The following is a 15,679-nucleotide window of genomic DNA, read 5'->3' on the forward strand; positions in this document are numbered from 1 at the left end:
CCAAATCTCGTAGCCTTCGTGTGCTTGAAAAGTTTGTAAATTGTGTGAAACACGTTCTTACTTCAGATGAGCTGAAGACTGAAGAATTGAGGAAATGGGGCTTCCGAGGGGGGGCTCGGCATCCATTGGCTCGTTTGGCAGGATTTCAGTTTGTCGTTAACTGCCCATAGTATGTTACACCGAGTGACCGACTGAAAGGGAACTGCCGAATGAGTTTAAGCATTCGGTTATACACAAACAGAAATATCCCTCAGGATGCCAAATTCCAGCTCACCTGTTTACTTTTCCTTTATATGAATTCTGCAGGGAGCTACAAGGAAATATGTAGCATAGAAAAAGGTCACGTCTCATACACAGATGACAAATAGGGGACAGTTTTTTCAATGTGTGAGTTGATGCATGTGTTGATGCAGATCTTCAAACTTTCATTTCTCAAATGTATTACTTTATGTTTGACTGCATTGTTTGTTTCAAGGTCCCTAAAGTTGGTTGGTGCCTCTCTAGTATGCATTGCTTAAAACAATGTTAAATTCAAATCTCCCTACCATCAAATCTAAGCCAATATGACACCAATGTCGATGAACACGTTAAACAGGCTGGTTAGCTATTTGGTTTTCCAAGTATTTTCTGCGCCTACCGAGCTCAAATTCTAGATGTCGGATTCAAATGAGACTATAGCATCCATAAAGTGACCATTGGAATGAAAACATTTCAGATTGACTAAATTTGTAGATGCAACAGTTTTTATTAAATGTATAAATTATTGCAGTCACATGCACATTTCTGTCCATTAAGAACCAATGATGTGCTACCTTTCTGTAACATCTTTTCAACCGAATCTCAGAGTTCTATCTAACTGGGTCGAGCAACTCTGGGAAAGTAGATCAAGGGCATTGCCAAAATCCCAAAGTATCCCTGTGAGGCCCAGATCTTTTGGCAGAGGCCAAATTAAAGGTTACAATAGCACTGCCAATGGCAGACTTGGTTGCTAAAAGAAAATCTGGCTTTGCATGTGGAAATGTTGTATAATGCACCTTTAACAGAAAATCACCTTCTGGTGTAAAAACCATGGAATTAAAAAACAAAACATGTTTTAAGTAAGAAGGAGGCATTGGTCTGAAGCCGAAAAATAAAAGACATTGCTATGAGCACCACAATGACTCCACCCATGCTCTACCGAGGTTTAACACCACACAACTTTGACCTAAGGTTGCTTAGGGTTCAAAACATCTCAAACAGCCTAATTCATACTCTTCAGAGGAATAATGGACTGTATAGTGTCATGCTTTAAAATAATGTATATGTACAGTATATAGGCTGTATGTGTTTTTAAATGTAGGCCTATTGTAAATGTGTATTATTGTAGCATCACCATCTTTATTGCAAAACGAAATACAAATACACACAACTTAAAGCTACACAGTCATTTGACAGGGGTAATGAACTGCCCATTGATCAGCACACCAATTGATAAAACAGGACCATGTTTGCAAAACAAGTGTTTCTGAGCTTATATCAACATTACACAGATAAGCTAATGGTTCCAGAAATCAGGAATGGAGACAGGCTCTATAGACCTTAATATATGAGTGACTGTGTCCAACACACCACCACCTGTTGTTATGTTGGGCATCTACTGACCCCCAAAGAATATGTTATGAAATATATATATTTTCTCAATGACATATATTGCTAAGGTTTAAGGAAATACAGGCAGGCACCACATTACTACAAGACAAAACCACTCGCTCAATCAAGAATGATGGCCTTGTAAATATAATAGCAAAGCTTGCTTACATATCATTTAAAAAAGCTTGAAAAGTTAGTGGCATGGGATCCAATACTTTAACAAATCACATTATTGTGGGAGCACCTCCTCTACGAGTATGAATTAGGCTGTTTGAGAAGGTTTGAACCCTAAGCAACTGCATACACATTGTTTGAAATACAATAGACCAACATAGCTACTGTAGTAAGTCAAAGCTGTGTGCTGGAAAACCTTGGTAGAACATGGTTGGAGTAGGCATTGTGGTGCTCGTGAATTGATTTACTTCAGACCAATACATCTCACGTAAAACATACATTTTTGTTTTTATTTTTCATGACATATTCCCTACAATATCCAAAGCTTATTTCACAATCTACATCTCTACAATGTATGAATTGTTTCTAGCTACAGTATGCATGTTTGGGTTTAGAAGAGGCAATAGGATGTTGTAGGTGGTAATAGGCCACACCCCTCATTAAGTCCTAAATCTCACATTTAAAAGTTAATATTCTGTTAACTCACACCCAAATAACGTTGTTGACTCATCCCATACTCGTATTTGTGGCCAAAGCATACATTTGAGAGAAAGAAAAAAAAACTCAAAACTATCTCAAAAATACCTTTTCAAAATTGCTTGCCATTTCGTCATAGAACATGATGTCATGTTGGCTCATTGCCTGAGCTGGCCAATCAGTGGTCTACTTGAATTAATATTTTTAAAGACGGGTATACGCCCACACCATTCTGTTATTGGGGTATGCCCACACTGTCACGTAGAGTCCCTCTCCGGCGCTGGAGGTCACCAGGCTGCACATTATTACGCACACCTGTCACCATCGTTACGCGCAGCAGCGCCTCATCAAACTCACCTGGACTCCATCAACTGCCTGATTACCTTCCCAACATATATCGCTCCCTTTAGTTCTCTCCCTAGGTGTTATTGTTTCTGTTCCATTGTTTCATGTCTGTACACTACTCGTGTTTATTGTTTTCTTCTATGTTCATTTATTTCACTCCCTGAACTTGCTTCCCTACTCCCAGCGTACACGTTACACACACCATTCAAACCACAGAAAAGCTGATTTTTAACATACTAAATTACCTTTTTTTTTAAGGAAAACTATTCCACTCAGATAGTACTTAATTATAGGTCACATTTCATAGACTTCTGGAAATACTGGACAGTTACTTTAAAGTCTAGTGTTAGTTGATCAGAGGAAGAGGTAACTAGGAGCAGTTTGCACATTGGCTTGCTCCTGGTGTTTAACTTGATTCTCTTTTACTCCGTTCATTATGTGCCTGTTTAACTTGCTCTATTTATTATAATAAAAAACAAAGTTTTCATGAAATCTCCTGCCTTTTCAAGAAGAAGATTTAATGTGAGAAGCCCTCGGGCCTCTTTTTCACAATGCAATGTTTTCGGCTATGTACAGAATCTCTCGTGGGATTTAGCTGCTTATTTATTTGATCCGTGGTGACTCGTCTACTCAGGCATGGGAGGTGCTTAACCGACAAGTCTGAACTGAGTGCTATGCTGTCTGCGTGCTGGGGGGAATTACTTCCAGACTGAAATGCAGTCCTTCAGTTTCACCAAGTCTGTATACGGACTAGGACCTTGCTTGACTACCATCAAACAGACCTGATTTTCATGTAAAGTAAGGAAATCTTAGGAGCTGAGTACTTTCGAGGACTGTTTGTCTTTCTCATTAAGGATTCGGACAGAGTCTGACTGTACAGAGGAAAGCTTTCGATAAAGAAAACAATGGAGAACGGCCATCCAAGTGATAACTGCACAGCAGAGAATCTGCCACTGTACAAATTTTACGCCTCTGTGATGATCATGGAATTCACCCTGGGTCTGCCGCTCAACCTCTCAGTGCTTTATCTATTCATCTTCAAGCTGAAGTTCTGGAAATCTAAAACCAACAACATTTTCCTGTTCAATCTCGTCTTGGCTGACGTTCTTCTGCTTATATGTTTGCCAGTAAAGGCATATCAGTTTCTTAATGGGAATCGGCGGAGTACAGAGGGAGCGACCTGCAAAGCCATGCTCTTCATGCTGTTTCTGAACCGAGGTGCCAGTATCGCCTTCCTGACTGTGATTTCAGTTGATCGCTATTTCAATGTGGTTCATCCTGGGAAAAAGAACTTTGCCAAGGCTTTTAAAAGGTCTCCTCATATCTCTTTCCTCATCTGGCTACTGCTGCTCCCCCTGACTATCCCCACCATGCTGAAGTCCTTTGAGTGCTGTAATAGTTATGGGCGTGAAGATGACACTCTAGTCGAGGACGTCACTGACACTCTGAGAGAGGTTGTGTTTTTCACCCAGATTCTCATCCCTTTCTTTGTGTTGGTCTACTGCACGGTCCGCATTGTTAACAGACTTAAAAAGAAGACCGTAGGGGATAGTACCAAGCTGCGTCGAGCAGTGTTTCTGGTCACCTCGGTAATGCTGGTCTTTTCTTTCTGTTTCCTGCCTTGTACCATAGCTAGAATGGTTCTGTTGATTGTGAGAGTTGAGAATTTACCCGGAGCAGAAGCTATAGTTGTTCAAGTCTTTGACGGTCTCATGGTTTTGTCCTACATGGATTGTTTAGTGGACCCAATTGTGTACTGCTTAAGCAGCACTAAGTTCAAAAGCCTCTACCTGACAACATATTGCCGCTGTCTACTGAGCGAAAATGCAGAAATAACTGAGAGCACAATCTCAAAAGGAAACAACTCAAGCCCAAAACGCAACAACAATATATTGTTGCATAGTATGTAAAAAGAAGACATGAAAATGACTGTTTTATTACTGACTTCATGACTGTTCTCATGGTTTGCCAAACCAGACGTGTTTATGTTACCATCAGCATGTTAAACAGCTCATAATGACTGTGTTGTTACTAATAGTCTGGGTCAAAGATGTGTCATTGCTGTTGTTTTTATAGCTGTCTCTCTGGCCATTCGTCCATTTATCTTATTATGTCAGGGGTTGAATACTTATTGACTCAAGACATTTCAGGTTAACACTTTACTTGACACCCAGCGTCATAACACGTAATGGCACAGTCCTAACCATGTCATAAACTGTCCTAATAGGTTCATAACACTGTCATGACCAATATATTTACACCTGTTGTCACATATATTGCGTTATTTTATGGCTGGTTATGACACCTATATGAGGGTGTCAAAATGCACAAAACCTACCACGGTAAAAAAAAAAGGGCACCCACAAGACTCATTGAGTAATTATTACAAGAGCAGAAGAAAACCGACCAATCTGATGAGTATTTGGCAAAACTATTTTGAACTGGAATAAATGCTGCACTTATTAACAATGACCAACACAATTCCAGTCAAAATAGATTGTAAGACATTCTGTAGCCTACCATTACTATACCCAACCCAAATCCATTTGTTGCCATTATCATGTATCCAAGTGGTTTTCAAACTTTTTGACCTGCAATCTCCAAAACAGAGTGGTAGAAAACAGGAAACCCTGTTCACGCAAATGTGCATGTGCACACGGTGATGCATTTTTAAAACTCAAGATGTGCTACAGAAATAAACTACGTTTTACACCTGCATTTGGAGCTGAAAGACTTTCATGTTAGTGGCCAATATCAACTATGGATATATCTGTATATAGCTATGTACATTTATTGTTATGTACATTTCTTGCTATGTATGTTATTGTTATGTACATTTCTTGTAATTCTTTTGATTGATTTGATTTAAAAAAAAAACTTTTGTTTATTTAGTAAATATTTTATTAACTTCTTGAACTGCATTGTTGGTTAAGAGCTTGTAAGTAAGCATTTCACAGTAATGTCTACACCTGTTGTATTCTGTGCATGTGAAAAATAAAATTTGATTTGATCATGTCACTTCTCTGTTGCCCAGAGCAAGCAAAATCATACAGCCTACTTGTAGCAGAAGTTGAAGGAGCGGATGGAAACCATGTTATGTCTGCAGCGCGTCATCACATTGGAGGGCAGCCGGCCTCTAGAGTGCTCATTGCCAGCCAAGTAGCCCTGTTCTTCCTCACAAACATCATAATAAATTCCCCAGAATATGTTACATCTTCATCCCATAATATTACATCTGCCTATTTTAGACATATAGCCAGTAGCCACCCAAACTAGACCTATCAGAAATATGAAAATCATCAAATCGCCAGGTAGCCTAATGTTCTGGCAAAGATGATTCAGTAGATTGCAAAATTATATTTTATATGGATGATAAACTTTTTGCCAGGCCAAACTGAAGGAACTGAAACAAGTCACTAATCTGAATATGTGGGCCCACCTTTGCTCACCAATGCTGATGGTCAACAATCAAGACACACAACTTTTTGAAAAGGGCACTTTGGAGTCTGGAAAAGGCAAAGGGGCACAGGTAGAGCCTTATCTGTGCACTTGCCTGATTGTAATCAATTGTATATACAGTCATGTTAATTTTTTCGTAATATTTTAAATAACTTGTAGAAAATAGACTTCATGACACTGTCATGAAGCATTATGACCATCATGTGTCACTTTACTTGGACTAAGAACATGCACTTTATGACACAGTCAAGAAGCATTATGATAGTCATTATCATATATCTGGCCTGTCACGTATATGCCCTTATATCAGTCAAACAGAGGGGGGCTTGTCCTGCTCTTGAAATCTGCTCCTGTATTCATTCCAGTCATCAGCAACAGAGCATTGAAGTATGTTTTTATTTTTTTATTTTTTATTTCACCTTTATTTAACCAGGTAGGCTAATTGAGAACAAGTTCTAATTTACAACTGCGACCTGGCCAAGATAAAGCATAGCAGTGTGAACAGACAACAACACAAAGTTACACATGGAGTAAACAATAAACAAGTCAATAACACATTAGAAAAAAGAAAAAACGAGTCTATATACATTGTGTGCAAAAGGCATGAGGAGGTAGGCAAATAATTACAATTTAGCAGATTAACACTGGAGTGATAAATGATCAAATGGTCATGTGCAGGTAGAGATACTGGTGTGCAAAAGAGCAGAAAAGTAAATAAATAAAAACAGTATGGGGATGAGGTAGGTAAATTGGGTGGGCTATTTACCGATGGACTATGTACAGCTGCAGCGATCGGTTAGCTGCTCAGATAGCAGATGTTTAAAGTTGGTGAGGGAGATAAAAGTCTCCAACTTCAGCAATTTTTGCAATTTGTTCCAGTCACAGGCAGCAGAGAACTGGAAGGAAAGGGATGGTCAGTGAGATACACCTGCTGGGGGGGTGTTATATAACATAACCATACTGTTGACAAGTAGGCTATGGTGTAATAGAATGTTTTGCCTTGCGTGGTAGGTTTTGTGGGTTTTGACACCCTTATGTAGGTGTCATAACCAGCCATAAAATAATGTAATACATGTGACAACAGGTGTAAATATATGGGTCATGACAGTGTTATGACTGTATTATGACCGGTTATGACAAGATATGTCAGCTGTTATGACATGGTAAAGTGTTAAACAGTTCAGCTTTTAATTTTATATTAATTTGAAAAACATTTGAAAAACAGAATCCCACTTTGACATTATGGGGTATTGTGTGTAGACAAGTGACAAAAAAATATAAATGTAATTTGAAATTCAGGCTGTAACACAACAAAATATGGAAAAAGTCAAGGGGTGTGAATACATTCTGAAGGCACTGTAATCAGATTCGTTTTATTTTCTTAAAAATCTTAAGATAGCAAGGGGTAAGCCTATGCTTTTTTGCCATTTTCTGTTAATAAGGAGTAGGCCTATGGCATACCTTCTCATACCCCCTCAATTCAAGTCCTGGTTTTAACTAAACAACCCTTAATTGACACAGAGCCAGGCTATTTAGAGTGCTTGGTGGGTGGAGGAATTGGCCGACAAATCTATGGATAGCAGTCTATAGTCTACGTTCGTCTGTCAAACAGGTAGGCCTACCTCTTTTTTCTTAAATACTAAGAAACAGGCTCCAACACAAAGTCTGTTTGTAAAGTCGAATTAAAATGAAGACAGATGAAATGAATTATGGATACTCGAAGTTGCCTGCTTTCAGCACCATGAGCTGTCCATGTCCGAGTGATTGTGCTGCCACTTCAAGTTTCAGCACCACAATGTAAATTACTATAATCTGTCTTATTGTGAGGTCAATAACTCTGATAAATACATAATGGGAAAGAAACATATTGTTTTTTATTTAAAATCAATTATAGTAATAGCAAGCTATGAAAGTTGACCTCTGGTCCTCCTTATCTTCACGCTCTCCTTCTCAAACTGAATAAAACACATAGGCTAGTCCGCATGCACACCATAGACTGTTTTGGGACTAGACCCAATCTAAAATTATTTTGTGGAAGAAGCCATTGATTATGCAGCACAAAAGGTTTTGAGCAGAACAGGGTGGGGCTCAGGGTTGGAATATCCATTGTAGTGTATAATGCAGCCTAGTTTTATTTACACCATCACAGCAGCGCTAAAGACTCTGGAAGGAAGTACATTTTCTTAGAAATGTATGCTCTGTGCTTCTCCGAGCATGCATTTCATATAGCCTATAGCCTATATAGTGCATTCGGAAAGTATTCAGACCCCTTCCCCTTTTTCCACATTTTGTTACTTTACAGCCTTATTCTGAAATGGATTTTTAAAAATAATCATCAACAATCTACACACAATACTCCATAATGACAAAGCAAAAACACATTTAACATTTTTGCAAATGTATGAATAAAAAAACACAGAAATACCTTATTTACATAACTTTTCAGAACCTTTGCTATGAGACTCGGAATTGAGCTCAGGTGCAGCTGTTTCCATTGATCATCCTTTAGATGTTTCTACAACTTGATTGGAGTCCACCTGTGGTAAATTAAATTGATTGAACATGATTTGGAAAGGCACACACATATATATGGTCACACAGTTGTCAAAGCAAAAACCAGAGCAAAAACCAATCCTGCCTCGACAGGATTGTGTCGAGGTACAGATCTGGGGAAGTGTACCAAAAAATGTCTGCAGCATTGAAGGTCCCCAAGAACACAGTGGCCTCCATCCTTCTAAAATGGAAGAAGCTGTTATGCAGATGAGTGAGGACCCAACAGCGATTCAACAGAAACAGAGTCTTTTAATGTCCAAACAGGGAAAACATAAATCCTCTATCTTTGCAGGAGAGTCCTCCTTCTAGTAGTAGAGGAGAATTGCAGGGCTAGCGGCAACCGACTGCAGGTCCCTCTGGGAAGGCGCGGGCCGTAGAGGACAGAGACACCTGCTCACACGCAGCATCTGATGAAGAGGCAGATTACGACAGGACGGGACAAGGGCAAAGCAAACAAGAATCCGACAAGGACAGAAGCAGAAACAGAGAGAGAAATAGAGACTTAATCAGAGGGCAAAAGAGGGGACAGGTGTGAGAGAGTAAACGAGGTCGTTAGGAGAATGAGGAACAGCTGGGAGCAGGAACGGAACGATAGAGAGAGAGAGTAACCAATACGACCAGCAGGGGGAAACGAAGAGAAGGGAAAGCACAGGGACAAGACATAACATGACAGAAGCTCTGCAGAACTCCACCAATCAGGCTTTTATGTCAGAGTGGCCAGATGGAAGCCTCAGTTTTCTCCTATCACAACCATTCAACTCCTCCCTGAGCGGTTTCCTTCCTCTCTGGCAAGAATTAGGAAGAACGCATGTATCTTTGTAGTGACTGGGTGTATTGATACACTATCCAAAGTGCAATTAATAACTTCACCTTGCTCAAAGGATTAATCCGTGTCTGCTTTTTATATTTCTACCCATCTACCAATAGGTGCCCTTCTTTGGGAGGCATTGGGAAACCTCCCTGGTCTTTGCGAGGCATTGGGAAACCTCCCTGGTCTTTGTGGTTAAATCTGTATTTGAAATTCACTACTCGACTGAGGGACCTTAGAGTTAGTTGTATGTGTGGGGTACAGCGATGTGGTAGTCATTCAAAAATCAAGTTAAACACTACTATTGCAAACAGAGTGAGTCCATGCATCTTATTATGTCACTTGTTAAGCACAATTTTGCACCTGAACTTATTTTGTCTTGCCATAACAAAGGGGATGAATACTTATTGACTCAAGACATTTCAGATTTTTATTTTTTATTAATTTGTAAACATGTCTAAAAACATAATTCCACTTTGACATTATGGGGTATTGTGTGTAGGCCTCAATCTCAATTGAATCCATTTTAAAATCAGGCTGTAACACAACAAAATCTGGTAAAAGGCAAGCAGTGTGAATACTTTCTGAATGTACTGTATTAAACCCAAAATCTAAGTAGGCATTTATATTGTTTACAGACCCAATTTTGGAGACAAAATGTAAGATTAATCTCTCATGGGATGTTGTATGGCTTTACTTACACCAATTTTTCTATGTGATATAAAAACAAATAGTCCGGACTGGGCTTAACACTGTGACCGCCATAGGCCAACGGCCACTGACGTTACCTTATTAAAGCGAAGAGAAGATTCAGCAACTCATTTATTGTTAAACGTAGTGATCGGAAACTCAGGCTTTCTTTGGGCTTCACCTAATTGTGCTGAAAAATGGTTCATTACTCTGAGCTTTTAACACAATGCAGAGTAGTAACATCTGCTGGTCAGCAATAAATATCAGAATTTGATGTTCACATGTTTTTTTTACCCATAATATTAATCAAACTCAGTGGCAGTGGTTAGTCGTGTGCCTTAAGAATTGGGCTGCCTGTGTAAACAAAGCTTATCTTTTTTCCACTAAATTGGTCTTTGACCAATAATAATACAAAATAATCACATTAGTGATTTTCACATCAGATCTTTTCCAGAGCTGATCTGATTGGTCAAAAGACCAATTAGTGAAAAAAGGAATATCGGGCTGCCCTAATCGGGCTGCCCTAAGACCCTAATCGGGCTGCCTGTAGCCTACAATCAGTTAGAACAGGATTACGTCATGCTTCCAGTTTTTGCCTTCAAGTTTACTATTTTTAAATAACGGTAAATCTATGGCATTATTTAGGTTGCTTAAAGGTAGACTGCGAAATGATGTTGCAACGAGGAGCACTGCAGATTCACACAGTATCTGAGCATGTGCACAGGTTTGCTTCATGCAGTTAGAGCATGGTAGACACGAGACCAAAACAGCGGAGAAGTTGAGCAATTGCGCTTCAGCCACTGTGCTGTTTACTTTCTGCATTTGTGTCATATTTCTGAGTCTACCTTCAAGACAGAAGCTTAAAAAGTGTGATTTCACATACAACAATTTTTTGAATAGAGTGCCTTAGCTTGGATTCGACCCATACTGTAACGGCTTTCTTCTGGTGAAGGAGAGGAGGACCAAAGCGCAAGCGTGGTAAGTGTCCATAATGTATTTTAAGAAAGACAAATGAACACTAGAACAAAAACAATAAACGCCTTGGGATGGCGATATTCCCTGGCTGTGCCCAGGGTCCTTTACCGTCCATAATCTCCTCCCAAGTCCAGGAGTCTTGTGTTCGCTGCTGCTGCTGGTGCCCGTTATCACGCCGCTTGGTTCTTTTGTGGTGGGTGTTTCTGTAACGTCAGATTTCCTCTTCGTCTGAAGAGGAGTAAGGATCGGACCAAGGTGCAGCGTGGTAAGTGTCCATAATGTATTTTAATAAAGACAAATGAACACTAGAACAAAAACAATAAACAATGACGTGAATTTACAAAACCGAAACAGTACCGTGTGGCGACAAACACTCACACGGAAACAAACACCCACAAACCAACAGTGAAACCCAGGCTACGTAAGTATGATTCTCAATCAGAGACAACTAACGACACCTGCCTCTGATTGAGAACCATACTTGGCTGAACACAAAAACCAACATAGAAAGACAAACATAGACTGCCCACCCCAACTCACGACCTGACCATGCTAAAACAAAGAATAAAATAACAGAACTATGGTCAGAACGTGACACATACCCTTTCAGCTATGAGAGTTCCATGGTTCCCAAATCTACCTGCTGCGCTACCATTCAAGAGCAGTAATTTAAAAAAAATATTTCTAAGATTTCTAAGTAAGGTGTACAGTAGAGGACGATGTTTAAAAGCAACTTGGAATCGAAGAAAGCACCGGAACCATGGTGAAATCAGTGGGATCTCTCGTTTTGCAACACACGGTTTGAAAAAGCACCTGATCAAACGAAGTGTCGAACATCATTGATCACTGATATTGCTATTTTGAAATGAGCATTGGTACGTTGTATCGGATCAGTAGTGCTTTAAAAACTGCATCGGAGCTCCGGTATCAATTGTCAATTGTCCCCTCTTTTGGGAAGGCTTTCCACTAGATGTTGTAACATTGCTGCGGGGACTTGCTTCCATTCAGTCACAAGAACGTTAGTGAGGTCGAGCACTGATATTGGGTGATTAGGCCTGGCTCGCAGTCAGTGTTGCAATTCATCCCAAATATGTTCGATCGGGTTGAGGTCAGGGCTCTGTGCAGGCCGGTCATGTTCTTCCACACCAATCTCGACAAACCATTTCTGTATGGACCTCGCTTTGTGCACAGGGGCATTGTCATGTTGATTTCCCTTCACTGGAACTATGGGGCCTAGCCCGCACCATGAAAAACAGCCAAGACCATTATTCCGCCTCTACCAAACTTTACAGTTGGCACTATGCATTCGGGCAGGTAGAGTTCTCCTGGCATCAGCCAAACCCAGATTATTCCATTGGACTGCCAGATGGTGAAGTGTGATTCATCACTCCAGAGAATGCATTTCCACTGCTCCAGAGTCCAATGGCGGCGAGCTTTACACCACTCCAGCCGCCACTTGTCATTGTTTGTGGTGATCTTAGGCTAGTGTGCGGCTGCTTGGCCATGGAAACCCATTTCATGAAGCTCCAGACAAATATGCTGCCACCACCATGCTTCACCGTAGGATGGTGCCAGGTTTCCTCCAGACATGGCGCTTGGCATTCAGGCCAAAGAGTTCAATCTTGGGTTCATCAGACCAGATAACTTATTTGCTCATGGTCTGATAGGCTTTAGGTGCCTTTTGGCAAACTCCAAGCAGGCTGTCATGAACCTTTTACTGAGGAGTAGCTTCCGCCTGACTACTCTACCATAAAGGCCTGATTGGTGAAGTGCTGCAGTGATGGTTGTCCTTCTGGAAGATTCCATAATTTCCACAAAGGAACTCTGGAGCTCAGTCAGAGTGACCATCTAGTTCTTGGTCACCTCTCTGACCAAGGCCCTTCTTCCCCAATTGCTCAGTTTGGCCGGGCAGCCAGCTCTAGGAAGGGTCTTGGTGGATCCAAACCTCTTCCATTTAAGAATGATGGAGGCCACTGTGTACTTGGGGAACTTCTGCTTATACTAATAACACACCAACAATTATAAGTTTTAACATTCACAGTTTAAACATTCACAGTTCAAGGTCAAAAAAGTATGTGAACCCTGGATTTAATAACTGGTTGACCCTCCTTTGGCAGCAATAACCTCAACCAAATGTTTTCTGTAGTTGCGGATCAGACCTGCACAATGGTCAGGAGGAATTTTGGACAATTTCTCTTTACAAACCTTTCAGATCAGCAATATTCTAGGGATGTCTGCTGTGAACCGCTCTCGAGGTCATGCCACAGCATCTCAATCGGATTGAGGTCAGGACTTTGACTGGGCCACTCCAGAAGGCATATTTTCTTCTGTTGAAGCCATTTTGTTGTTGATTTACTTCTGTGTTTTGGGTCGTTTTCCTGTTTTATCACCCAACTTCTGTTGAGCTTCAATTGGCGGACAGATAGCCTTACATTCAACTGCAAAGTGTCTTGATAAACTTGGGAATTCATTTTTCTGTCGATGATAGCAAGCTGTCCAGGCCCTAAGGCAATAAATCAGCCCCAAACCATGATGCTCCCTCCACCATACTTTCCAATTAGGATGAGGTTTTGATGTTGGTGTGCTGTGTTTTTTTTTCTCCACATATTTTTGTGTGTTCCTTCCAAACATCTCAACGTTAGTTTAATCTGTCCACAGAATATTTTTCCAGTAGTGCTGTGGAACATCCAGGTGCTCTTTTACGAACTTCAGATATGCAGCAATGGGTTTTTTGGACAGCAGTGGCTTCTTCCATGGTGTCCTCCCACAAACATCATTCTTGTTTAGTGTTTTACGCATCGTAGACTCGTCAACAGAGATGTTAGAATGTTCCAGAGATTTATGTATATCTTTAGCTGACATTCTAAGATTCTTCTTAACCTCATTGAGCATTCTGCTTCGTACACTTGCAGTCATCTTTGCAGGACGCCCACTCCTAGGGAGAGTAGCAACAGTGCTGAACTTTCTCCATTTATAGACAATTTGTCTTACCATGGACTGATGAACATCAAGGCTTTTAGAGATACCTGTCACACCCTGACCATAGTTTGCTTTGTATGTTTCTATGTTTTGGTTGGTCAGGGTGTGATCTGAGTGGGCATTCTATGTTACATGTCTAGTTTGTCTAGTTCTATGTTTGGCCTGATATGGTTATCAATCAGAGGCAGGTGTTCGTCATTGTCTCTGATTGGGAACCATATTTAGGTAGCCTGTTTGGTGTTGGGTTTTGTGGGTGATTGTCCTTGTTACTGTCTCTGTGTTACTTTGCACCAGTATAGGCTGTTTCGGTTTTCGTGGTACGTTTATTGTATTTGATTCGTGTTTACTTTGTTTCATTAAACATGGATCGCAATAGCCACGCCGGATTTTGGTCTGACTCTCCTTCACATACAGAAAACCGTTACAATACCTTTGTAACCCTTTCCAGCTTTATGCAAGTCAACAATTCTTCTGAGATCTCTTTTGCTTGAGGCATGGTTCTCATCAGGCAACGCTTCTTGTGAATAGCATACTCAAATTGTGTTTGTTTTTTATAGGGCAGGGCAGCTCTTACCAACATCTCGATTCTTGTCTCATTGATTTGACTCCAGGTTAGCTGACTCTTGACTCCAATTATCTTTTGGAGAAGTGATTAGCCTAGGGGTTCACATGCATTTTCCAACCTACAATGTGAATGTTTAAATGCTGTATTCAATATAAACAATAAAAATACAATACTTTGTGTGTTATTAGTTCAAGCACACTGTTTGTCTATTGCTGTGACTTAGATGAAGATCAGATCAAATTGTATGACCAATTTATGCAGAAATCCAGGTAATTCCAAAGGGTTCACATACTTTTTCTTGCCAATGTATTTCCTACATGTCCTGTTTTTGGCTTCAAAGACAATAAAAATTGTAGGCTATAACAAATTGTAATGCAGTGACACAATGATAATTGAGATCATGAAAATCATTAATGATTGCCTAGTTTGATTACCTACCTAACTTTTTTGAACTTCTTGCTGTAAGCTTACTTCATCGTCTGCCTGCATCCTTAATCCCTACAAGTAGCCTACCTGCCTTTGTTATAATGCATTTCCACGTATTGCTTGTTCATCTTCCCGAATTAAAATGAGACATTCTAACAGATGAATCTTGCTGGCAAAATGTCTTTAAATATTGCTAAGTTATATAGCTATAGTGTGGATGCCTACCTGTGCTGAGCCAACACTTGACATGTTACGTTAATATTTTTGTTTAGGGTTAGGGTTAGTACGTGATGATGGTTTTAAGGCGGTGCATATTTAAATGAGTTAAGATAAGACGCTTCCATTGGTATATTACATTTCCGGCTTCATGTGACGTTGCATACCGCCTCACAACCGCAGACCACGTGTAACCATGCCAGCCAAGGACCTCCACATCCTACTTCGTCACCTCTGGTATCATCTATGACCATCCACCCGGACAGCTGATGAAACTGTGGGTTACACAACCTCAAAATCTCTGCACAAACTGTCAAAAACCTTCTAAGGGAAAGGTCATCTATGTGTTCATCGCCCTCACTGGGGTCTTGACCTGACTGCAG

The 15,679-nt window shown here is 40.3% G+C and overlaps 1 protein-coding gene across 1 annotated transcript; it reads left to right on the plus strand.

Moving 5' to 3' along the window:
• The first annotated feature begins 3,315 nt into the window (after positions 1-3,315).
• Positions 3,316-5,643, plus strand: LOC115107298 (12-(S)-hydroxy-5,8,10,14-eicosatetraenoic acid receptor-like). Its single transcript, XM_029630690.2, has one exon. The coding sequence runs from the start codon at positions 3,531-3,533 to the stop codon at positions 4,533-4,535; it is 1,005 nt and encodes a 334-aa protein (XP_029486550.1). The 5' UTR covers positions 3,316-3,530; the 3' UTR covers positions 4,536-5,643.
• Positions 5,644-15,679: the final 10,036 nt, after the last annotated feature.

Source organism: Oncorhynchus nerka, linkage group LG24 (genome assembly GCF_034236695.1).
Source record: "Oncorhynchus nerka isolate Pitt River linkage group LG24, Oner_Uvic_2.0, whole genome shotgun sequence".
NCBI lineage: Eukaryota > Metazoa > Chordata > Actinopteri > Salmoniformes > Salmonidae > Oncorhynchus > Oncorhynchus nerka.